Source organism: Manacus vitellinus, unplaced genomic scaffold (assembly GCF_001715985.3).
Source record: "Manacus vitellinus isolate BGI_N305 unplaced genomic scaffold, ASM171598v3 scaffold_2_pilon, whole genome shotgun sequence".
Taxonomy (NCBI): domain Eukaryota; kingdom Metazoa; phylum Chordata; class Aves; order Passeriformes; family Pipridae; genus Manacus; species Manacus vitellinus.
In genome coordinates, this window is record NW_021940208.1 from 21,898,865 (window position 1) to 21,924,491 (window position 25,627).

Below are 25,627 nucleotides of genomic sequence, written 5' to 3' on the forward strand. Positions count from 1 at the left end.
TTCCGTTTGCCTTAGCATAGTTTCCAGGAGGATCTGCTCCAAGATCTTGCCAGGCAGTGAGGTGAGACTGACTGGCCTGCAGTTCCCAAGGTCTTCCTTATTTCTCTTTTTTAAAAATGGAGGTTATGTCACCCTTTTTCTAGTCACTGGACTGCCATGACATCTCAAATATGATGGATAGTGGCTCAGCCACTTCGCCAGTTTTCTCAAGACCCGCAGATGCATCTCATTATGTCCCAAAGATCTGAGTACTTTCAGATTCCTTAGATGTTCTTGAATGTAATCTTTTCCTACTGCAGGCAGCTCCTCCCTACCTTTACCTTCTGTGACTTGGATGCTGTGGCTGGAGCACTTGCTGGAAAAGACCTAGACAAAGAAGTTACTGTGTAACTTAGCTTTCTCCATATCTCAGGTAACCAGATCTCCCATTTATTTCTGCAGAGGGCCCACATTTCACTCCTCTTCCTTTTATCACCGATATACCTATAAAAGTTTTTCTTGTTGCCTGTGATCCCTGGGCAGATTTAATTTTATCACATATATCCTGTTCTTGCCATCACTTGATAATGAGTATTCCTGTGTTTATTTTCCCAAAGATGCCCTAGCTGTTTGCAGGTAGTTGACTACTGGATTTTACAAGGACATGTCTGGGCAAGGTCGAGGAGAGGAATAAATGTAATTCCTACTTGTTATTGCTTTAAAAATCGAATCAGGCAAATTAATAACTTAAAGTAGAATTTATAATTATAAAAGTGCAATTAGGAGATTAAATAAAAGAGCAATATATTATGAACATAGGAAAAGAAACAAAGGAAGATCTGCTGATTTTTTTAAGAAGGAAAATATATCCTCAGAAACAACTGTAAAGCATAATGATTTAGATCCAACAAGCAGGACACATTGCTAACCACAGGAATCATGTGGAGCTGGTACTGCTACCTTTATTATTTTCCCATGGCCCTCTTGTTGTCTTTACTTTGTCCAGTCTTCAGTCACATTGTAAATTTTATAAGAGAACAGCATTCTTTCCTATGTTATTTGAGTATGACCTCTCACAGTGCCGTTCTTCTGTTCTCTCTTCCATTCTTCCCCCTGCTCAGTATTAAGCCTTTTATAACCAAGTAAAGTGAGATTATAAACATATTTCTTCCACTTCAAATTATGAAATAATAAAATATTTATTCTTTGAATAGCATTTACTGTCTGAGCATCTTAAATTCATTTGCAAATATCATGCTAGCTTTTGAAAATATCATGCCTAGCTGGAAAAAAAAACTACAATGATCTTTCCCATTTACCAATAAGCAAAAATGTTAAGTGTTTCACATCACTGGCATCTGACAGCAGCTGGCCACCATCAGGAGGTTCTCAATATCTGGAAGATAGACCCTAGGTACCTTATTCTGAGTCTAATTGGAAACTTTTTATTGATTACAGTGACTTACATTTTATTATGCATGAAATGTGTCACAGAGTCTGTCTTCTAACTCTATGTCCTGTACTTTAACCACATGATCACCCTGCATCCCCTGGGTGAGAATGACTACCTACATTCCCTCACATGTTAGCTTCTCTGTCATTTTCAGTTTAGCTTAGAAACTCAGGATCATGAATTCTTTAAGCTGCTACTTGTCTGACCTGGCCCTTGATTTTAATTTTTAAGATTCAGGCTAGCATTCCAGATGGTCCTCTCTACCAGGGCTGCGCAAACTGGACCTGGTTGGTGTTTTGCCATTTCTAAGGAAAATGCCAGCTGTTAGTCATTTTGCTTGTTACTGAATATCATTTGAGATGATATTAGTGGCCAAAGTCCTAAAGGATATTTGGCATTACTGCTCTGGTGAATATCTGTAGCCAGTGTTATTGAGTAAGCAGTTTCATCTATGCCTGATAGTCATCTTTTGGAAAAAAAGACTAAAGGAAAAAGAAAACCTACCCAAGAAATTAGAAAACATCTGTCTGTCTTTTTCTTCCATCTGTCAACCCAGGGCATGTACCATATCAGTTTTTTCCTAGTGTGGGAAACATTTTGCTTCCTCATTATGAAGTTAAACATGTACAGCTTGATTTTGGATTATATTGTTAGTTTTACTGTTCTTATTAGGATTGCTATTCAAAATATGTTATTCCAGAGGGCTTCTAATTTCAATTCTAGAGATTTTGAACTATGCTTTTTCCTAATAAATAATGATGAATAACCTTGCCTCTACAGAGCAAAGCTCATACCCTCAGGTCTTTTTCACAGTGCACACAAGACATTTCTCTAATCTGCTATATATACATATTTTAGGGTCTTGTTTGCATTTGATCTAAAATGAATTACTTAATAATTTTGATTGTATTCCATTCAATACAATTAGTTACAACTTATATCATCTATGACTATTCCCATGGAAAAAAAGGTAATTTTGTGATAAGCATTTATGCAGATGTATTCTTGCCTACTTTTTTTCCCTAATTCCAAGAAATCTTGTAGAGAAATCCCTGTTACTAACGAGAGCGATCTAATTACCTTACCTTCTGTTTTTCTCCAATGCAATGTTTCAGCTGTTATGACTGCCTCAGTGCAGTCTATGTGCTGTTTTAAAGAGTGAAGTGAATACGTCTGTACCAAGTGGGACTTGGCTGTTCTATAACCTTCATATATGGGAGGTTTGATCTAACCAAATGTGATGCATGTTTGACACCTTAGTAGTTTGGCTACTCTGTCTTTGCATAATGGAGGTATTAACAGAGTAATTACCTGTCAGTGAAATCAGCATTCCTTACTGCAGCGCAAGACCTCCATTACCTTCTGAAGAATAACTGGAGGATTTGGCCTTTAATGAAACATGCCTGTCATTTCATACTGAAATGTTGATCTTGCTTTGGCTGCCACATAATTTTTTACATTTGTTTTGGACATTGTGTAATTCAAAAGTTGGGGGCAGGCTTCGTTTATATAGTTCATTAATTACACATAAGAATTTGATCTCCATTTGGAAACTAGAGAGATAAGCTATTAAAAGAATATATATTTAGCTGATTCTAAGAAATTTGGGCACAGGAATCTGCACACACAGACAAAACAGTGACACACAAAACACTTAACGTCAAGCCTAAATGATTATTTAATATACTTAAAACTTGCTTAAGAAGCCATAATCAGATGTAAATTTTTGTATCTAAGGAATACTTATTAGCACATATTGGAAAAGAAAATCCAACGCTACGAGGCAAAAAAGTAGATTATGTATGATCAGTGTTTCCAATACAAAAGATAATATCTGTGAGTAATGTAATTTAGATTTAAAAGGTTGGTAAAGTCAGAAACATTCATAACAGTGACCATTAGAGGACAAGAAAAACTTGGGATTTTATTAACTTTAGTGCTAGTGAAAATGCTGATAAAAAAATCCTAATCCCTTTGAGGTCAGTGGAAAATTTCCAGTGACTATCAGGTTGTAGATTAGGCCCATGTTTATTCCTCCTACAAAGGAAATTCAAAATTGTGTGAAGAACTACTGAAGTCTCCATTTCAGAGAATTTTTTAAGCCTTGTTTTGCCTGCTCTTTTTATTGCTTTTTTATATTACTAGTAACAGTAAAGTAATCTTCCTCTGCTCACTCTCTCTAGAGAAAATAGGCACCTTTCCACCTTCATGTTTCTTGAAGGAGTAGGTGTGGTTATCTGCCATTTTTGACTAGTTATCATCCTGCTTGCAGTTGCTGTGGAAATATCTCAGACTTCCATATCTGTGATCTGTCAACAATAGAGATCAAACCAGGGGGTTTGGATGCATTCTTTACATGCCTTGTCAACCTGTGAAGACAGATGATGTGTCTTCCACAGGCATTGAGCTCTGTGATTTTTTTCTACAGTTTGATAGCACCTTAATCTCCAAGTACCACCATGCGGTTTCATCCATCTGTCACAAAAAGGATCATATCAGAAAGGATTCTGATCTACTTCTATGTGTGAAATTGATATTAAAACAGTAATGTCAGTTCAGTTTGCTCATACATGGAAATAATTTATTTAACAATTGTTCTAATGCTGAAGTCTTACTCAGAAGTGTGTTCTGTCAGTTCAGTAGGTAGCTAGTAATGTAATGTAGAATATATCATGACAATACAAGCAATACTTGTAAATGATTGGTTTAGGTTTAGATGCAAACTCTTTGCACTTCTATTTTTAATATTCTCTGGAAAATGAAGAAACATAGGGCATGTGCATATACCTTTACAGTACTTTTATGAAGTTCAATTTCAATCCTTTGTGGCTCTGTGCTTTTCATGCTTTTATTTAAATTACTATTGCATAAAATAAAATGTGAAACAGAAGGTCTGTGCTTGTCAGTTTGTCTAATGAAAAGCTAGCATTTGCAAAATACATACAAATTACCCTTGAAATGTTAGAAAATGTTTGGGTCAAAAGTCTGCAGTCCTTAGATATCTGTATTAATTAACATGGTTCTGTGTACAAGCTGGAAAGTGCACAAATAAACAGTTTTAAACACTGGGATCAAAGGTTATGGCATCGAAAAAATTCTGTGAAATGAGAAACTTGCTAGTATGCATATTTGAAAAATATATGCACCAGTCACTAAATTGTTTTATATTAAATGTCCAGTGTCCTGCTTTCTCCTGTTTTGTAGACAGAAAATGGAGAAGTCACAGGCCAGGGTCGTATAAAGTTCAATAGTTCTCAGAATGTGACTTTGAGAATGTATTTCCACAGAACCCAAATAAAAGTAGATGAGTATTATCATCAGTTGATGTAACTTCAAAGACTTCTGCGATGTTATTCTTTTAGGCCACTGAAATTCACCAGTGTGAGTTAACTTTACTAACAATAATCTCAGGCAGCTCAAATTAGGTTAGTTCATCAACATCAGAACATGAACATGGACTACCAAACACTTTCTGCTTATTTCAAGGGGAACAATGGCACTGGCAGCATTACCTAAAACTATCCAGATGATAGAGTTCTTGTTTTTGCTATAACTTTTAATGTGTCAAGAGCATGGCTTATGCAATTTGTGGAAAATACTGAAAATTGGATGGAGTCTAATAATAATAGTGATTCTTGTCAGATCTCATTTGACTTCTACTTGAGGCCAGCAGAAGATATATCCTAATTGTTTTTTCTCAGTGTAAGATAGCATTGAGAGTATCTGCTATTTTGATAGTACAGTAGTACCACATTCACCTGATTTCCATGCAAAAGTCCTTATCTTTTTCCTCTTTCCTTTTTCATCCTGCTTGTTAATATATGAAGTTTTAGCTTTCTTACTGACTAAGCTGCTAATGTATTTTTTTAATAGAAACCTCTGTGTGGAAACACCTTTGTAGGATTATTTTTAATTTTTTCTCTTATTTGGGATTATGATTTCATGTATCAGAGACCTGCCCCTACAGCTCACATGGCACAGGAATGAAAGACCCATTATCAAAACAACAACCCCCCCACCTTCAGCCACAGAAAATAGTAACATTCTCTGTGGATTTAATTTTCCAAGCTTTGACTTGGAAATCGTAAGGTATCGCAAGACAGGTGTACGTGTGTTACGTGTGATAGAAGTTTGTAGTCAATATTTGTAATGTATATTGTTCCCTGAAGAATCCTAAGTGAAAAATCCTAAGTGAGAAGCTGGAGATTTATTTATTTTCATTTCCTGTATCACGTGTTTGCATATGCAAAAGGAAAACTCCAAAGCTTTGTTAGTTCAAATAAAAAAAAAAACAAACCCTAAAATAAATTCAGAAAACTGTCCTTAGGAAAGCAGTTCTTAAGGGCATCTTGACCTTATGACAAAACATAGGGATTTATGGTGCAAATACTCTAGTTCTTTTCCTATTAGAGATGCAGATATATTTTAACAGAGGTTTTAATTAGCTTATAGTGTGTGCAATGAATTGGAATAATAATATTATTTTCAAAATTAAAATATTCTAGAAATTGCATATTTCCCAGGATGCACTAGCTTAACTATATTATCCTTGACAATCATGTCCACTTTCAGCTTTTCCAGTGTGGATCTGTTTGTCTAATGTGACAACTGTAGTGTCCATTGTGTTAATAGAAGTACAGCTGCTTTCTAGAATTATGGCATGGAAAAGGTCTTACCCTCAAAGAGAAATGCTGCTGCTGCTTCTGCTTTCAGTGCTTGTAGGAGAAGACATGACTACTGACTTAGACTTAATTAATTACCTAGTGAGCTGTCAGTGACAGATACCCATTACACATGGTACTACTAGTTCAGGAAGCAATGTCCTGATGTACTATTCTCCAACAGCATCCTTACATTGAGAGCCTCCTTCCTTACCCTCCTCCTACCCCCACACTAATACAAGATATCCTTAGAATCTTTGTGAGAATTCTGTTTTTTCTCTGCATTTATTAATCCTTGATGTATTGAGGATCAATATGATCTTCTTAATTGCATTTCTGCAAACTCACATAAATAAAAGTGAAGATTGTCATCATGATGTCACTATGAACTCTGGTTACTTTAGAGTGTGATCACTTAAAGGCCTTCAGATTTTCTTTTTTTTCTCTTTTTTTTCATTTAAAATAGTCTTAATCTGACTACCCTCTGATACAAAAATTCTTAGTGAACAGCTGACCAGTTGCTGCTAAATCTGAGGATGTTGAAGTATGTTTTTCTTCCTTTTATATATATAATTAAACCCAAAGCATTCAAATTAGTTCTAATATAGAACAAGGGCTGCATTGCCTCAGACACAAGATCCACGGCCTGCTTGATTTCCAAGGTTATATGCAGTACTAAAGAATGCTACTGGAACAGAATTCTAAAGGAGTTTTTATCACATCTTTCTTTTTCCTGAAGATCACTGGAAAGTTTCCTGTTTCTTGGTACTGCAGAACCCTGCATATCTGCTATAGTCACTGACAGTGATGAAAGCATAAATGCATAGCACTTCCGTACACAGTAATATGCAGCCTCAACAATGAGGTGCAGTATCAGTACTGATTATTGACATGATACCACATGTATCAGTTTGCTCAATATAATTAATAAACCTTAGTTGATGTAACTCATTAAATACTATAGACCTAATTTATGTTAACATTATAAATTAAAATGCAAATATAGCAGTCAATATTTTCATATATGACAGTAATAGGGTTCTTTTTATAAGCAGCCTCCAGATAACGTACAGTCCTCATATAAGAAATGTTCTCTATAGCTTCTTCTCACATTTGAAAATGTAATTTATATTTAAAAGAAGGTCTCAGAAACTTTATTACCCTGTTCACATTACTGACGCTGGATGAGTTTTACAGAATGCAAATCAGGGTAAATATATTATTATAATTTAACTTGTTAAATTTCAGCAACAGCTGTTTCTACGTTTTAGTATTTCATATGCATTATTGATCAACACATGCTTTTACTAATGTAAAACTTCTCAGAGTGTAGAGAAGTTATGCTGGTTATTGTTGTAATTGGTACAGTGCTTCTGAAATGCTTCTTCAATTGAGTGCATTTGTAATGTGCATTATCTGTCTTGCTAGGAGTAGCTCATCACCAAAATCAAAATAAACAAATAAACTGAAGAACACTGAAGTCTTTAAATTACTAAAGATCACAGAAAATATAGTTCTATTGCAACTAAAATGTTTATATGTAAGTTAGTCTAGTATCTTTTTGTCAGTGAGGTCTGTTTCTTCAGGTTCTTGTATCTTAAATATTTTTCTTAAACACAACTAAAATTTCAAGTGTTGAATGTCTGAAGTCAGGTGCCTAAATAGTTATGAACTATTATAATGCAAGATCTAATTAGGTTAATTTGGGGCATTTAAATTTGAAAACTCTGAACTTCATGTCTCTCTACTGTCAAGGGTTATAAAAAGAGTTATCAAAGGAATTAATCTGTCCTAGGTCTTCTAATACATGCCCAAGTTTACCTTGTCATCTATTGTCAATGATCGAGTACAGGAATGTCAGAAAGGTATTTTACTGTTATTTTACAATCATACATTTTTAGAATGGCTTGAATGCTCATTAGAGATACCTTTCTTTCTCCAATAACCACAGATCTGTTTAGAAAACTATTCAAAGTACAACACTAGTTTTTTATAGGTATATACAAAGTTGTTCCATTTTTTAATGAATCCTTTCTCAGTTTTTTTTCTCACAGAGTTTCTGGTTAGAAACATGTAAAAACTATATCCAGCTAGCATAGTTTACTGACATCTAGCCATTTGAGTGAATAATGTATCTGAACATTAGTTTAGTTGTCTACTGGTAATACAATTGGCTATTTTTTTTATATTGTATTGTGTACAGCAGTTTCCATCTTTTCTCTCCACTTATCTTTCCATGCATCTGAGATATGAATTTGCATAATTGTAGGCTTAGAACTGATTTTCTGAATCTCAGAAATTAAGTCAGAAGGATGGGGGTTAAGATTTAAAATGCTGAAAATTAGTTAGTGTTTTACCAGACACCTAAGTTGAACAAGGTAATACTCTGTTTTAGACTAGATTAAATTGTAGAACTTATCTTTCCTGTTAGGTCAAATTTGCCTTGCAGTCAAGATGTTTGTAGGTAGATAATAATGCTTATTAAGAAAAAGAGTAATTGCCTTCTAAGTGGATATTAGGAAGGCAAAACAATATAAAACGTGTGGTAGTCCTGTGTTGTCTCTTTAGTTAAAGGTTTGTCAGTCTTTTGAGTGTTCATTTGAAAAAAAAAATCCTACAAAACCCAGGAATAATTTATGGCGTAACGACTATAGTTTCATGAAATAAAATGAAGGAACATCACTACATAAACACAGGAAGAATGTGATATTTCTTCAAAAGATGACTGAAACCTCAAGATTTGACTGCAGGTCTTTCTTCATTCACTGTCTCTGCAAAACTAAAACAAGTCCCCAACCAGGGAGGCTGTTTGTTCTCGACATTCAAATGTGCTTGGGACCATCAAGCTGTCATTTCCTTCCCAGTCAGTTGGCAGACTGTAATTGATACTATTTTTCACCCTTATGAAAAGGCCAGTTCTCTGCAGCCTAGGTAGAAACAACGATATAATAGGTGATTATATTTATGCTTTCTTTTAGTAATTGCACTTTAATTTACAAACGTCTATGAAATTTTGGTACTGAGAAACTGAGCAGAAGAAATCAAATGTTTGCCTAGTATGATAACAATTTACATTCTGAAATCAACATCAAAATTGTTACCTTAGGGGGAAAAGACAAGTAAATACCTAACCACTCCAGCTCTTTATATGGGTAGCATGGTATGAAGAAGTAGCATGAACATTCCATATGAATTGCTTTTTCTTCTTTCAGTCTTATTTTACCTTGAGAGGTTGGTCAAAAACTTATTCTATCTTCATTGTCTTGGTTCTGTGGGTAAGATATCAAGATAGGTATGGAGAATGGATTATCCTGTGATGCAGGCAGTATCCTTGAATAAGGACTGCCATGAGGACTACATGAGAAAGTTTGGTTTAGATGTAGCCAAAAAAGAATAACCCTATTTGTCTTAGCAAATGGCAGGAATCTCCTGCACAATTTGTACATAACACAGAGTTGAGCCAAGATTATCAGGGAGAAGCAAGAGTGGCTTTTACTACGAAAGTAGAATGATTTTATCTCAGATTTATATTCTTTTGTGAACTTCAGTGAAACATGAAAGAAGAAGGTGTGTTTCAGTGAGCTGAGTTATACAAAGCCCTGTTTGAGGTGCTTTGTGGCCTTCCTACAAGATAGTCTACAACTTTCAAAGGTCAGAGTCCAGAACTGTATTTTGATTCGTCTTTCCAATTTGGTAAAGAACATGTAGATTGTAGATTTTAGGGGTCTCTCACAAGTCAATCAGAACTGCAAAAACATATAACAAACCACTGTTTACTTATAAAAGAAATTAATACAGCTACCATATGTTAATTCAATGACCTTACCAGTTCGTTCTGTGCAGCAAATACAAACATAAATACATTTTGTCTAAGTTTCCCATTGTATTTTAGTTTAAAAGGAATCTCCTTACCCCAGATTACTCCTGCCACATAAAAAAGTGCACTGCTTGTGCTTCCAGTGTCAGAATTTAAGAGAAAAATGATTTATGAGAAAAGAAGGGGTTAAACTATTGTTTGTTAAACCTTTATTTTAAAGCTTGGTGGTGTGCTGTGTCTCTCCTTTCTTCTCCTCTGAAAATGTTATTAATCTGTTTTTGTGACTTAACCTCTATTTAAAGTCTTGACCTTGTAAAAAATTTAAATCCATGTTTTTGTACATGAACCAGGAATCTCTACTTTAATCCTGGAAGGAACAAATTTTATCAAACAGATGTTTTCCACAGAGGCATTTGGAATTAAGCATAGATTTTTCTTGTGTCCTTACAACATTTCTTAAACTTGTGCACAAACATATTAATAATCAACATTTAATTATCAATAGCCTATGGGGTTTTTAGGGTATTTGTCTGCTGCTTACACTTGATTTTATTTTAATATGTTTCTCCTCTGACTTCTTTATTCATTAGTGGGGTATCAGTAAATTATGATTCTTCTGTTTTTTTTCCAATAGGTAAATTGTTTTTTTCAAGTTTCTCTTTTAAGCCTCCGTATCAACAGTCTTTCCGTAAGAAAATATTCCAAAATGTTTTCTTTGAAGTTGTTTTTCCTTCATAATATTCCTTTGCAATCTTAACACAAAACATAGCATAGTAGTTCAGAAAGGAATGGTAAGCAGTTTTTGTTGATATAAAATCTCTATATCTGAATTAAAATGTCTCAATGACAGCTAAAGACATGTCCTGCTTGAATATGTGTTCTGATATGCAAAGCTACATCCCATTCCATAAAGCTTAATTTGACTTGCTGTGAATTGGATGTTTTAGACTTCTGCCAGTCTGGAAAATCAAGGACAGAAATCAAGGCTTTTAACTTACAACTGTACTGAGTGGAGAAGAGGGCATTTTGTTTAAAGTACCTGATTTGTAAACTCAAAAGGCAGCTCAGCTTGTTAAAATTCAGCAGGTTCTATTTGCAACTACCCAGTGTAGAAATGTTTTTTTAATTACAGCTTGGTTTATAACAATGGATAGGATCTGTAGCCAAATTTGTCCCTGTGAGACATTCAGCAATGGAACAATAGTATAATTATTTCTGGGATCCCTGATTAGCAAAAACAATACAATAGTTGTACAAAGCTTGAAAGCTTGGGCTTTGGAATAAAAAAAGAGCAAAAGCTCCTCTTAATGCTGATTTCTGTAACTTGCTGTTTGATTCAAGCACATAATTGGAAGTAAAATGCGTTTTAGAAACTACTGTACAAAGGAAATAACTGAAGAATTTTGAAACGTAGTGCTTATATTTCCTACATTAAAGTTCTGTTTCCAAAACAGCTTGTAACTCACCTGCCACAGGACATTTCAAACATTCAATATCACATGACATGATCTTTCCCGTACTTCAGACTTTTAGCACTCAGGTCCATAAAAGACCTTACACTACAGCCCACTTTCTGCCTATGTATGAGGATGTCTGGGAAAATAGGGCAGGAGCAAAAAAGCTTAGTCCCATAAGCAGTGTCCAAACCTCACTAGTATTGGTTCACCTTTTCTGGAAATCAATGCTGAGGTACAATTCCTACCAATTCTTTTCCTTAGGTGAAGATTTCAATATTTCTATGGAATGAAATTACAAATTGTGGTTTCAGAATACGTTTTATACAGCTAAGATTGTAGAAAACAAAGTACTTCAGTACAGAATCATGTTATCAGCTCTGGAAAAATATGAAACTGCTCCAGATATTCCCAGGTTTTCCTTATTTTCAGTTAGAATTGATAGAATCACAGAATCAAATAATGGCTGAGATTGGACAGGGCATCTGGAGGCCATCTAGTCCAACCCCCTGATAAAGCAGGGATAATTACAGCTGCTTGTCCAGGACTGTGTCCAGGTGGCTTTTGAATATACCCATGGAGGGAGACCAGACAGCCTATCTGGACCACTTGTGCCAGTGCTCAGTCATCCTTCCAGTAACAAAATGTTTCCTGATGTTCAGAACCTCCTATGTTAGTTTGTGCCCATTATTACCTGCCCTGTCACTTGTAATCATTGAATTCCTCATGTCAAGAAAGAGTGAAAAAATTGGACAGAAGAGTATGTGGATGGAAAAATTATAAGCTTCAACACAAATATATTTTTAAATATTTTCATTATCTCCAAATAAAGCATTGCAGTGAAGAAAAATGCAGTACGCTATGTCAAGCACAGCTTCTACTTTTCTGTACTTGATCAGTAAGGTTAGAATATCCCCATCCTCTGCCATCCATTCCTCATCTCTACACGAGTGTTTTTGTTGCTATTTTTATTGGCATTTTCAAGTATCACAGATATCATTTATATTCAGTAATTCCACAAATTGCAATTGTTACAAAGTGCTAGGTACATATTTGGCTTTACTGTAGCGGGAAAGAAGCAGCAAGAGCAGTTTCATGTGTCTTTGATTTGATATAATTTTGATTGTTCTGTGTAAAAAAAGTATTGACTGGCTGACCACGTGGTCCAAAAACATGAAAAAAAAGGTGTTCCGAATAATGCTTGAACTGTCCTACTTTTAACACCAGTTTGCTATCCTTTATCACCATCTGAGATAGAGTTAATTCTTCTCTGTATCTCCTGTGGATGTGAAGCCATGCCTCACTTAGATGAGCTTTATAGAATCTGCTGTAGGTGATTAAAAGAAAAATGATTTCATGTAACTGGTACTAATTGTTTTTCTGAATTTTAAACTCAACCCAGGTTCAAAAACCCATTGAGTCCAGTTGTTCTGAATTATATATTGAAACTAGTTTTGACGCAGCTTAAAATTACTTTGACTGAATTCTCCTTTTGGTTTTGGATTTCTCATAACGATGATGTGATATTCGCTGATTAAAAATAAGGACTAGATTTTTTCAGGACCTGAAGAAAATCCATATTTCCCCCCCCAAAATATTTGTTCATGATTCAATATGTCATAGACTTTAGATTTGAATTTTGGCCAAGTGTTGGGACCTGAACCATAACCTTACCTCATGCTGTATATTATCCTGCATATGTTGTAGCATAATTGAAATTGCAATTACTTGTTATCATTAGTCCAAGTGTTGTACCAAGTATAAACCTCATTACTCAAAATAACTTGTTTCTGTCTTTAGGTAAAAAAAATTCAAAGCTGTGTTTGATTGCACAAGGGAGTAGATAAACACAAACATAGTCTAAGTATGTCATAGGATTTTCCTCTGAAAGAAGAGACCCTGTCTCTACTGTTATGGAGACCAGAAATTCAGTGTACACTCAGTGAGGGGCGTGGTGCTGGATCTGGACCATGCATCACAGCTTGTGCACCAAATGCCAGCTTCTGGGGGCGAGTTTCTGTACCTTGCCAAATCAAGTGTGCATGGGGTGTGCATGTGGATTCACTGGCAAATTCCAAGCTGGACCAGCCAGGGAGTAGAAGGTCCCAGGTCTGGGCAGGCATATCAGGCAGGCAGAAGGGCTGTGATGATGTTTGGGGGGACCCACAAGTGCAGTCTTCTGATGGGACAAGTATGTGAGTTCTGCATGTGTGCAGTGAGGACCCAGTGGCACCAGCTGGTGAGTTGGTGACCTGTGGGATGGGTAAGGGGACAGGGGTGTTGGGCAGGCAGAAGGGCCGTGCTGGTGCTCAGGACAACCATAAAGGTGTGTGTGTTTGTGAACCTGGGCAGTTTAGAGTGTGTGCTGCACCTTCTGCCTCTGCCAGCCCAAGAAGAGGAGGGAACCTGTCTGCCTGTGCTTGGTGTGGGGACTGCTGGGAGCAACGCTTTGTCTGAGGCCATCTGTGTAGCCGCAGCTGTGGCCAAATCAGTGTCCATGTGTGTGGCTGGGATACACGCTTAGTTTGGTGACTGCAGCAGCATTGCTAGTGCAAAGGAGACAGTGGCAGATGCATCCCTCAGCCTGGGCAGAGACCTCAGGCTGGGCACCAGCAGCCAGGCAGGAGGGTTCTGGACTGGGCAGCGGAGGCGGTGGCCACATATCACATTACTCTGTCATTAGCACTGACTTGGAGTGACAGTCTTTCCTTGCTATTTATGTGATATGCCTAAGCTTAAGCTTTTACTTTGAGTCTCCTTTTGTAGAAGGGTTGTTCCCCTCACTGTTTTGAAGGCACAACTTAATCTAAAGTTTATTGATGGACTGCATGTGGTCTGTCCATCATCTCTGGAACTGGATCACTATTTACATGACCTTTAGATTTTTTTAATAATCCTTTATAATGATTTGTGGAGACCTTGATGGGTGCTCAGAAAGCCAAGACAATATGTTTTTTAACATTTAAAGTATGGATTTAAAAATTTATAGCACTATCAGCTAAGAAGTTGCTAGTATTTGTGTCAGGCCTGTGTCATTTTACTGGCTGACTGGTTCCTGTCTGTCAGTGTAGATTCAGAGCAGATTTCGTTTAGTATGAGGAGTTTTTGTTATCCAGGATCAGTATTTTTACTACATAACTTATGTTATGTAGTTATTTCATAACTCATGAAACAAGACATTTTTGCAGTTATGTATTTTTTTATTTATTTAGATGGTTCATTAATTACAGGGGTTTAATTATTTTGCAAAACCTAAAACTGAATTTCTCACCTCCCTTATTTTAGGGTTTTATTTTCTCAGTCATTCAGATTTTCTCATAGAGTCTTTTAGGTTTAAGAGCAAATGAAGGTAATCTCCTTTCCTCAGATTGTAGTGTAGCCTGGGGCAGAGAGGGGGGGGGACATCCCACCACAGTGCGCATCTTACTAATTTTACTAGCAACATAAATTCTTAGTTTGGAAAAACAGGTCTCTAAATTTATATTTCTGAAAATAAATGCAGGAAGAGAAGGTTTTGAGTTGTGTAGTTAGCTATATTTCCATTTTGCTCATATTGAAGGGAAAGAACATGCTAATGATTAAAAAGATTGTTTAGGGTGGTAGCTCCGGAAGAAAAAGTTGTAAGAAAAAGTAACAAAGGGTGAGGTAAAAGTTGTTTTAGTGACATATAGAGTTAGGGTCTCTGTTGATGTAAATGAATACAGCCCAATGACTCAGAGGATCTATTTGGTTTGCTACATCTGGATTCTAATGCTAAAGCTAGAAAAGAAACTTAAAAGCCAAATACTAATTATAAAATCACAGCCAAGAGCAAATAGTATTACATTTATTTCTACACTGAATAACACAGTAATCCAAAGTTGACTTAATCAACTATGTCCACCCAAGGGAGATGAATAAAAAGAAACCTAGTAGATGATATTCATCATCATATAAAATAGTGGTAATTACCATTAACAAATAGTTTTTAATAAGCAAACATACAGTTAGTACTATTAACTTGAGGTTTTTCTCATTAGAAGAAAAATTTAAAAAGAGGAAAAAAAAACAGGGGAGTTGGAACCTGATACTTTTTCAGGATGGATACAAGGCACCTGATTTTAACTACTTTAAAAATTGTTAACTAGTGGAAAATACCTGTTGTAGTATCTTCCTGATGTTCCTTTCACTTCTGACTCTATAGATAGAAATCTTGAATCATTAGTTTAGATATAACCTATAAGTTTCAGATTACTAATATGGATAGGAAGTAAACACTAAACTAAACAGTTATTAAGATAAACTTTGTAAATCTCTCCTTTATCCTAAACCAATCTAACTAACCAGACCACTGAAGCTGCTGAAACTCATTTTTGTGGGAAGATGTGCTTAACTTAATTTAACCACTCTCTTGAGATACTCTTGAACTAGTTGTTTCCAATCCTTCAAAGATGTAGTGTTTTGATCCGTGAAGACCTGTAATATTCCTTTCATGAATCCAACAGTCACGCCTGTTAAACAATTTGCAGCGGTGTTTTCAGCTCTGAAGCTCTTGGGGAATCACTGTATCACTCTGTGGCTGCAATTCAAAAAGTCAGATTATTTCTCCAGATGACAGATGTTCAAAATCAATAGTGGTTAACTAATCTAAGTGTACACTGCAGGATGTTTTTTTCTTTGGAGATGACTGCAAGTTGTTTGGTTTTTTTAAGTTCAGGAAAATGTGTAATTCTGCCTCTCAATCACTGTGTTCTTTTGAACAAAATATATGCTGTTTATTTTTATTTCTCTTACTGAAGTGATAATTGTCTATTCTGTTATTGCATCCTGTGAGTCTTTGCTGACCACTGTGACTTCACAGATATATTATCAATCTAAATTATCCATTTTAGGTAGATAACTGGTATCAGATAAGTATCCTTATAGATAGGTATTTATATATGCTACTATTCCTGAAACATGACAACCATTTTTATGGGTTTGTTTAGCTTAGTGGACTTCTTCTTTTCCATTTAGAACAGATTTGAACCTCAGAAATATATACTTATTTCATTTTCGGATGCCATTTGTTTTTCATAACATAGTTTGCAACCGTTTTTGCTTCTCAGAAAGAGCTTTTTTAAAATGTTTTTAAAATTATGAGAAATATACCTAATTTTCTACTGATCAATTTCTCATGAGAAGCATACTTCACCGATGAGCATGTATAGACCTCTGAAATTTGGCTCTCCCATCTGCCATCTTCCAATCTAAAAGCAAGCCAAATGAAAAAAACCCCACAAACAAACAACAAGCAAACATGATAATAGTAATTGCCTCATAAGCATCGCTAGGGATCTATTTGTTTGTCAAAAGTTTAAAAAAAAAGTAGTCAGGAGAACAGAACAGAAAAGAAGAGCACTAATCAGTGTGTCCTGTGCTCTTCTTTGTAGTCCCAGCGCCGTGTTACATTTCACCTCCCTGATGGCTCCCAGGAAAGCTGCAGTGACAGTGGTCTGGGAGACCACGAGCCGGTGGGTGGTGGAACCCTGATCTCACACCCTCTCCCTCTGGTTCAGCCGCAGGACGAATTCTACGACCAGGCTTCACCAGACAAGAGGACTGAAGCTGATGGCAATTCTGACCCCAACTCGGGTGAGTCACCATCACTGCTCTGCTTATCTGAGTTGCTTTGCTATCTTGGTTACATTCTTTTTCATACCTACGAGCTTTGCAATGGTAGAGATGTTTTTAAGCATGTGCATGAATATTTGGTCATGTTATCTCATAAGGATTGTTTGGAAATAATGTAGTTTGCCTGAAGTGCCTCATATTGTAATTTAACTGCAGAACCAAAAATACACCCAGCGGAATAAACAACTTCGTACTAATTGCACAGTAAGTAAGAACAGCTCCGGAGAAGGATGTCCTACAAGGTAGCAAGTTTTTCTTCATGTCTGTAGTGTTGTTGCTATTTAACTTTCTACTGTGTTTTCAGAAAGGAATTCTAAATATCAATTTAAAGAGCAGGGCCATGGAGGTTGCACTAACATAGAAAACAGTAAATCAGTGAAGCACTGAAAAATTTAAAGAATCCACATTTCTGAAACACACTTACCCCTTCTAATAGCAAGAATCACAGGGTTTCTTTGTTAGGTTGGAATGGCATGATGTTCTGTTTTTTGGAACTGTCAGATATGTGTTTTTGTACAAATATTAAGGATGTGCACTTTATCTAATTTGGGAATTTCTGCCGTTCTTCTTTCTTCTCTATAATACGTTTTCATTATTGCTGTGTTTTTGTGACAGTCAACACTTAAAAGTGAAACAATGTTTTAACCAATATGTGACTACTATTTTGACATTGGAATGTGGAATGTGGAGATTGGACATACCGAAAAGAGGGAGGGGGCAACAGTACTGCCCTTAAGCCTCTTGTTCTCTGTCTAGAATGTGGACACAAAGGTTAAAAGTCTTATCTGTGCTCTTGGAAAGTAATTGAACTTGAGTTCTCTTGCATCCCAGGAGTATAGAAATAAGAACTAGTTTCTGTCTTTGGCATTTCTCCCTTTTGTATAGATGATTAAGTTGTCACTGGGCCTGTACAAACCAGGAAAGAAGGTGTCCTTGGGATCTGATGAACAATATTAAGGTCCATCTTCTCATTTGGGCAGAGCTGGATCTGAATTATGCATTTACATCATGGCAGATGAGAACGTGAACTGTGGAATATTGACTTTGGAAATATTTTTCTCATATTTTTATGGGAAGACCAAGAGATTGTGTTGGATGAAACCTACAAAGAAACATTTTGAAATGCTTTACTGTCTGAGAATTGCATTCTGGTTTATTTTCCCCTGTTATCTTTTTCCTTTTCTTTTTTTCCCTGGATATGACACCTGCATATTATTTTCTTTACCAAAACAGAAGTGTTGTTGGAACTATGATCTCAAACCCTTAATCTGTAAAAATACAAAGAATGATAAAAGAATAGCAACTATGAATGGATCGACTCTGGAGCAAGAATGTATGTCTGCTTAAGCAAGTGAAGAGCTTAAGTGGAATTATCCAGTTAATTCTCTGACCATGTATGAGACTTGTGAAAGATTTAACAAGATCAGAGAGGAGTTTTCAGGCAGCACTGAGTGTTGCCACTGTCACATTAGCTTCACCGACTCTGAATTGAGCATCTCTTCAAAATGCAGCATAAAAATCCTCCAGGAGAGTTAGGAAAAAAGGACTTAGTAAACTTCATAGCAAGTTATTAAAAAGGTGGTTTTGGAAATTTTTGTTAAGCACATTGTGCAAACATAGTATATTAATCATGATCAACTTTTCATGCCTAATATAGATGTTAATAGATGATTAGTCAGAATAAGTGTTCTTAAAAGCTGTATGAAAAGTTTTAATATGTCTGTGGTTACACCTGGTTTAGCCTTAGGGATGCTAAATTCTTGTCAAATTTAGGAAGATCTAACCATCAAGCTGTAGTGATGATTAGTGAAGTATTAAAGTATAGAATTTTTGCCTTTTATCAGAAATTCAAATAATGCATTCCATATCTCAAAAAATCTCACAAACTAAGAAGGGAATGATATGGTCATTACTGTGACAGAAGTCATCCTAGGAAAACCCAGTCCAGGATGGGAGTGATGGTGCTCATTAGGTGGATTTGACTTTTATATCCTATTCAGTATCAAGCTGTTGCCTAGGCATTGTGTCAAAAGTTATTTTGCTACTGGATGCACAAGTTTTTGGATGAGATGTGAAATGGAGTTTAAAGTAGTTTATGGTCATTGAAGATCCTGTGGCAATTTTCGGAAGAGAAAAATGCTGTCTGGTGTTGGGCAAAGTTACTTTGTGGGTTTTTACATACATTCATAGTTAAAATAACCAGTGTAATATCATTTGAACATTGTATTCTTTGACACTGCTAAGCTGAATTTCTAGTTTTATTGCACTGAAATGTTCAGTAGTATTTAACTGTAGAGGTAGTTTCATTTCAGTGGCTGTTTAAGGAATTGCTGTTTATGAAAATACTTGGGTTATTCTAAGGTAATATATACAACTATACAGTAAGGAAAAAATCATAGTGAAGAGACATAGTATTACCATGTACATGTACTGCTACCAATTTTAGATAAATGTTGCAGAACAATATTTCTATTTTAAATACTTCAACTGAAGAGAAAGAACAGTGTTTATGGGAATGTTTGCTAATGACCTCTACACAAAAATACAGATTTGTTCCACTGTATTTCTATGAAAGTTAATTCTAGGTAAAAGTTTGCTTCAGCTCATGAGAATGTGATGTTAATCTTGATAGTAAAGTCCTTGTCTCATGCTGAGAGCAATTTTGGTTAATGGCTTTAATACTCAGTGAATTGTGTGGGTTATTATTGTACACTGTGAATTTACATGAATAAAAATGCAGCCGTTGTTTCTCAGTATTAATATGTTGCTATTTTAATAGACCAGGGCCCAGGTCTTCAAAACCTGAAATATGGGCGGGGGGAAATGAGCTAAAAGTCTTGCTAACTTGCTATACAAAGATATGAGAAAACTTACTGTTATATTTGCCTGCAGTCATCAGCTTCTACAGAGACACAAGTACAATTACATGATTTAATGAAATAAACGTGCACAGTGAGAGTACACTTATCTAGCTAATCTGAAAACAGAAATCTCTCACACCGGGGGAAACTGAAATGAAGAGAGAAGGCAAATACTAGCACTGTCAGCCCCACACTGTCACTGTGGTTATGAGGAAAAGGCAACAAGATAGAAATATGAAGTCCTTTATAATGATATGTAAGCCCAGGTTTGGTTTGCATTACTCAAACCTGTCTTCTTTATTTAGAGTCTTTTATTTTAACTTGAGGGTTATATTTATTTTACTAAGATATGTTGTCCATTTCACTATTGTTAATTGATCAGTATTTATTGATAGTCAGAGGACTATGATGTTAACCTGTCAATTGCAGCTCCCTTATAGTTCATGTTTGTCTCGGTTGCAACTTGATATGCTTGATTCCTATAAAAAGTAAAGGATATTCCAAAGATCTGTCATCTGAGTCAAGTTCTTTACCTTTTAGTATATCAGATAAGAATGTAGAAAACATTCCAGTTCCTTTAGGATCTTAAAAAAAAAAAGTCTGTATAAAATAGTATTTAGTTCTACTGCTTTATAGCATCTCTTATTACCAAAATTTTTGCTTTAGTTTTAAATGTGCGTATCAGCAAGTACACTTTTAACACAAACATCTTTATCATCAGTTCCATTAAAAGTGTACAGCTCTCTGATGTATTTTGAAGTGAATTATTTCTTCAGTAATCACTCTAAAGAAAACTGTTTTTGTTTGCCAGCAGTCAGGTGCTGAAAGCTATTTTTCATTACTACAAGTGTGTTTTTCATCAATGCGAAAAAACAACCCACCCTATTAGTGAGGAATTCTTCTTTCTCTGTGGTTTAGTAAAGGTTGTCAGGGACTTAAATTTAGACTGGAATTGTTCACATATCTAAGGGTTTCATGTGGCAAAGCTGTGCAATAGAACTGTATGAAGGAAAAATGTGCCTCCTAGTGTATAAAAGGAGAAAAAAGCACTCATGTAAATGCTTGATAAATCAAATTTTGATAGCTGCAAGCTGTGGATGTGATTCATTTTTCTTCAAAGAGATAAAGAGGAATAGCATATATTTAGTGGAGTGTTAGAACTGCTCTAGGGAGAAAACCTACTATACACTGTGGATCAATCTATGCAATGATTCCAATGGTTTAAAACCAGACAGAAATATAATATTTATGTCTTCTGATACATGTTTATGAAGTTAAGTAAATGCTTGCCTAATTTCTACACCTCATTAATAAGTAGTATCAATATATGTTACATAAAACAAAGTGATAGCTTTATAAAATCAAGGAGCTGTAGAAAAATTGTAAATCACTGTTTTGAAGGTCATCCTTTTTATTTAGTAAAATTAAACAGAATATTCTGTTCTGTCCTATGTTTTTAATTACAGCTTCCAAAGCAATTCCATGTTCTTAGGAGTAATGTTATAATGCTGTCTTTCAATAATAATGTTTGTGGATAGCTTTTTTATTTTCAGTATAGTAAAGATTGTGTGGTTAAATTTGCCTGGTAAATACCTGAGTTCCCACTTTTTAATAAAACTAATACTATGGCAGTTTAGTCAAGTGATGTCAGGGGTATTAAATCATACTCTAATTCCAGTAATAAGTAGAAATATCTCTGTGGCAGTGGTTTAATTATAATTAAGGTTCAGAGTCATGGCAAGACTGTCTTGTATTACACTTGATCATATGATAGTGTCCCATGTGGAGAAGCTAAGCCTTTCACGCAAAGAGCTTTGGTTTTACAGTGTCACTATCATTACACCCAGTGGGTGATGGTGGTTTAACCTTGTGTTTAATCCTGTCTTTCATTTTGCTGCCTGAAAAGTTTCTTATTTGGCAATGCTGGAGTAATCCATAGCTGAACATCCTAAGGTGTAGAAAGAAATGGTACTCTGTTAATGCTTAGGTCCATAGTTATTATTGTATTTTCATAATATGAGAGTATGTGAACTAAAATAGGAACACTTGCCTTTGAGTCATATCCTCCATTTCATTAAACACAAGTTCATACTTTACACAGAATCTAACACTGTCACATTTAGCTACAGGCAAGCAGATTAAGAAAAACTGGAGTCAAATTGGTGAATTAGCCTAAAAAAGAGCTATAAAATAGTCTGAAGTCTGAATTCAATCTTAGCTATTTCTTTAAAAAAAATAAATAAAATCTGAGAGGCATAAGAAGTATTGCCATCTCTTTACATCTCTTTGCTACCTCATCACAGTGAGGATTTTAAAATTGTCTTGGTTTAGAAAAGCCACTGTGTTATGTCTGTTCCTATTCTATTCTCTTTTCCTCCATACAACAAAGCCAATTGGAGTGTAAATCTGGATGCCATAGCCTTTGAATGGGCAGTGAAAGAGGAACTTGTCCCATCACTTCTTCAAGAGGAACACCTAACATGTCTGAACTTCCTGGCTGCTGCTGTCATCCAAGATGAAAACTTGCAGGTCCTCAGGAGTGAGTTCAAAAGGCTAGATGGGGCAAGGGGACTATTAGAAGGGTTAGAGGATTGAAGGAAGGGGAAGGTTGCACATTAGACAAAAGCTGGTGCCTTTGGCTGCCATCATTGTTGATATGTAGGACAGATGTTTTTGCCAGTGGTGCAGGTTAAAACAAAAGAATGATTTAAGAAATTAAGAGTTATTTTTCTCCGATAAGTATTTTCTTCTCACAAGGATTTTCTTCTTATAACAGTAAGACCAGGTCTACTGCAAAGATTCACAGATGTTTTTAGGTTTCAAAGTGCTATCATTATCTAGTCAAACCTCTGCCATAGCACAGTGCTTAGGATTTCACACAACTTTTCTTAAATAAAACTGGTGTTTTAAAACAGTCCAGTGATTTATTTCCACTGGTATTTAATTACATGTTTTACATGGGTTTACATGACAAGGTTGTGGGGAGGGGGGATGCAGAGATTACTCCTATGAGAAGAGACCAGAGGCTGCCCCCATATTAGTCAGAGCCAGTTCCTGGTGGCTCTAAACCTGACCCACTGCTGCCCAAAGAAGAAAGAGTAAGAAAAATGTGAGAGAAACAAACCTGCAGACGCTAAGGTCAATGAGGAAGGAAGGAGAGAGTGTGCTTCAGGTACCAAAGAGATTCCCTCACATCATGTGGAGAAGATCACTGTGTACCCAGCAACCCATGGAGGACCCCACCCCAGAGAAGGTGGGTATGCCCTAAAGGAAGTCCATGAAGAGCACTTGCAGGAGCAGGAACTGTGGACCCTGGGGAACCCACTCTGGAGTAGTCTGTCCTTGAGGGCTTGTACCCCATGGAAGGAACCCATGCTGAAGCAGGTAATCAAGGACTGTATTCCTTGGAAGGGACCCCATGTTGGAACAGGGGAAGAGTATGATGAGGAAGGAGCAGCAGATACAAAGTTTTATTGACTGACTGCAACTCCTCTTCCATGTCCCTCTGCACCATTCACTGGCCTTGGCAGGGGCAAGCCGGGTAGGAGTCAGAAGAGGAGGGTATGAAAGAGTGAATTTGAGCCTGGGAAGAAGGAAGGGGTGGAGAGGGGGGGAAGGGTTTTTTAATTTTTTTTCTGATTTCTCACAATCCTACTCGATTTTTTATTGTTAATTAATCTTCCCCAGGTTGAGTCAGTTCTGTCAGTAATGTTAACTGGTGAGTGTCCTTATCTCAACCCATAAACTTTTCCATCTCATTTTCTTCCTCTTTTGCCGAGAACAAGGAGTGACAGAGAAGCTTGGTATTAAAGTTGGTTTAATATTCCCAAAGCATTTATCTTCAGTTTCTAGCTCTTGTCTGTGTGACTGTACCACCCTTTGTCAACATGAAATCTGTGACTTTCAGAAGTGCATAGATATTTTGAGGCCCAAGAGACTGGTTTGATTAGTGTGGCCTCCTGCACAATACAGGTCAGAAATCTTAGTCAATAACATATAAAAACATGTGCCTTCTGCTGGTGTCTACAAAATATGTTTCAGAATGATTCCTTGATTTAATGATCTTCAGTGACAAAGGAAATAGTATTATATTGCTTATTGACTTCAACTGAATCAGCTTTTGACCTTTTGTTTGGTAAAGGGGGTGTTTGGTGTCCATAGTTCAAACATGGTGCTCAAGCCTTCTTGAACCTGTAATAAACTGGTTAATGCTTTGTAGTATTTTGAATGTTGCAACATTTGTGTCTGTTTTTAATATGGATCCCATATCTGTACAGCACAAAAAACCCCCACAAAAAAAAACAAAACCCAAAAGCTAGTCATAAGTTTCAAGTTAAATATTCACAATAAGAAAAAATAAAATGTCTTCCAAATTGCAGACTTTTAAAATCAGTTTTTCTCTTTATCCATAATTTTTCTGACCTGAGTAGGTTCTTTTCCATGCCTCATAAACATGCTGTTTTACCATACTTTTTAGCAGTAGAATGGTAACAGATTCTTCTATTCTTGAAAGACTTTCCGTAGGAAATTAAAGTAAAAAGCACAACCGAATAAATATATCTTTAATCATGATGAAATATATTAGAAATATATTAGTAGTTTAGGTGCTCTATCAGCTAACTGTGTTTGAGACAATGTGACTTTTAAAGGTGTGATAGTGTTATTATGGCAGCAATATTTGTCTTATATTTTTGAGGCTGCATTTTCTGAAATTCAATGGTTATCGTTGCCAGCTTTGGCTCTTTTTTACCTTGATACTAAGATTAATTTTCTGATGTTTCACATTCTCTTACTAATGGAATCTTGGCAGTGTAAGTCCTATTCACAGTGGCAAGTTGATTAGAAGAAAGATTATAGTTGTGAAAATAAAGGTGTTGAATTTAGCATGGCATTGTTAATTTCAGCATTCAAGTGGTTCCATTTTTTAAGTAGAATTAGAAATCTTGATGAATACAATGAGAAGAATAACTCCATGCAGGAGGAATAACCCCATTGCACCAGCACAGACTTGGGCCTGACAACTAGAAAACAGCTTTGCAGTAAGAGAACTGGGAGTCCTGGTGGACAGCAAATTGACATGAGCCAGAAGGCACCCTTTAAGAAAAGAAACCAACCTCCTGAACTGCATTAGGAAGGGTGTTGCCAGCAAGTTGATGGAAATGATCTTTTCCCTCTCCTCAGCATTCGTGAGACACATTTGAACTGCCAAGTCCAGTGCTGGTTTTTCCGGTATGGAAGGGAAATGGAAATATGGATTGAGTCCAGCGAAAGTCCACAAAGATTATTAAGGTATTAGAGCATCTGTTACATGGGGAGATGCTGAGAAAACTGTGACTGTTCATCCCAGAGAAGGGAAGGCTTAGGAAGGATCTTATTAATGTGTGCAAATACCTTATGTGGTGGGGGAAGGAGAGTAGAGAGAGAGCCAGACTCTTCTCAGTGGTATACCAAATTAAAGAAGGGACACTGGGCACAAACTGAAATACAGAGAAATTTTCTTTAAACATAAGGAAAAAAACCCCGCATTTTCTTACTGTCAGGACTATAGAACTCTGCACCAGGTTTCCCAGAGAGATTGTGGAATCTCCATGTTTGGGTATTTTGAAAGTCAAACTCAATGTGATTCTAGTTGACCCTGATTTGAGCAGGTAGGTTGGACTAAAACAATCGCCAGACTTCCCTTCCAATCTCAATTATTCTATGATTCTGCAATCCTATAAGTTAATTAAATTTGTCTTGTATAGATTGTG

At 36.1% G+C, this 25,627-nt stretch overlaps 1 protein-coding gene across 3 annotated transcripts in view; it reads left to right on the forward strand.

Annotated features, from left to right (window-relative positions):
• The window catches only part of PCDH9 (protocadherin 9), a 679,806-nt gene that overhangs the window by 420,887 nt on the left and 233,292 nt on the right, over positions 1-25,627 (forward strand). Inside the window, exons 3-4 of one of the 3 annotated variants that reach the window (XM_018071133.2) lie at positions 16,776-16,977; positions 17,902-18,165. In XM_018071133.2, the coding sequence (XP_017926622.1) occupies positions 16,776-16,977; positions 17,902-17,909 (210 nt within the window). In that variant the 3' untranslated portion in view covers positions 17,910-18,165. Of the gene's footprint in view, positions 1-16,775; positions 16,978-17,901; positions 18,166-25,627 lie in introns of those variants that run through there. The other 2 variants (XM_018071131.2, XM_018071132.2) reach the window with 2 other exon arrangements.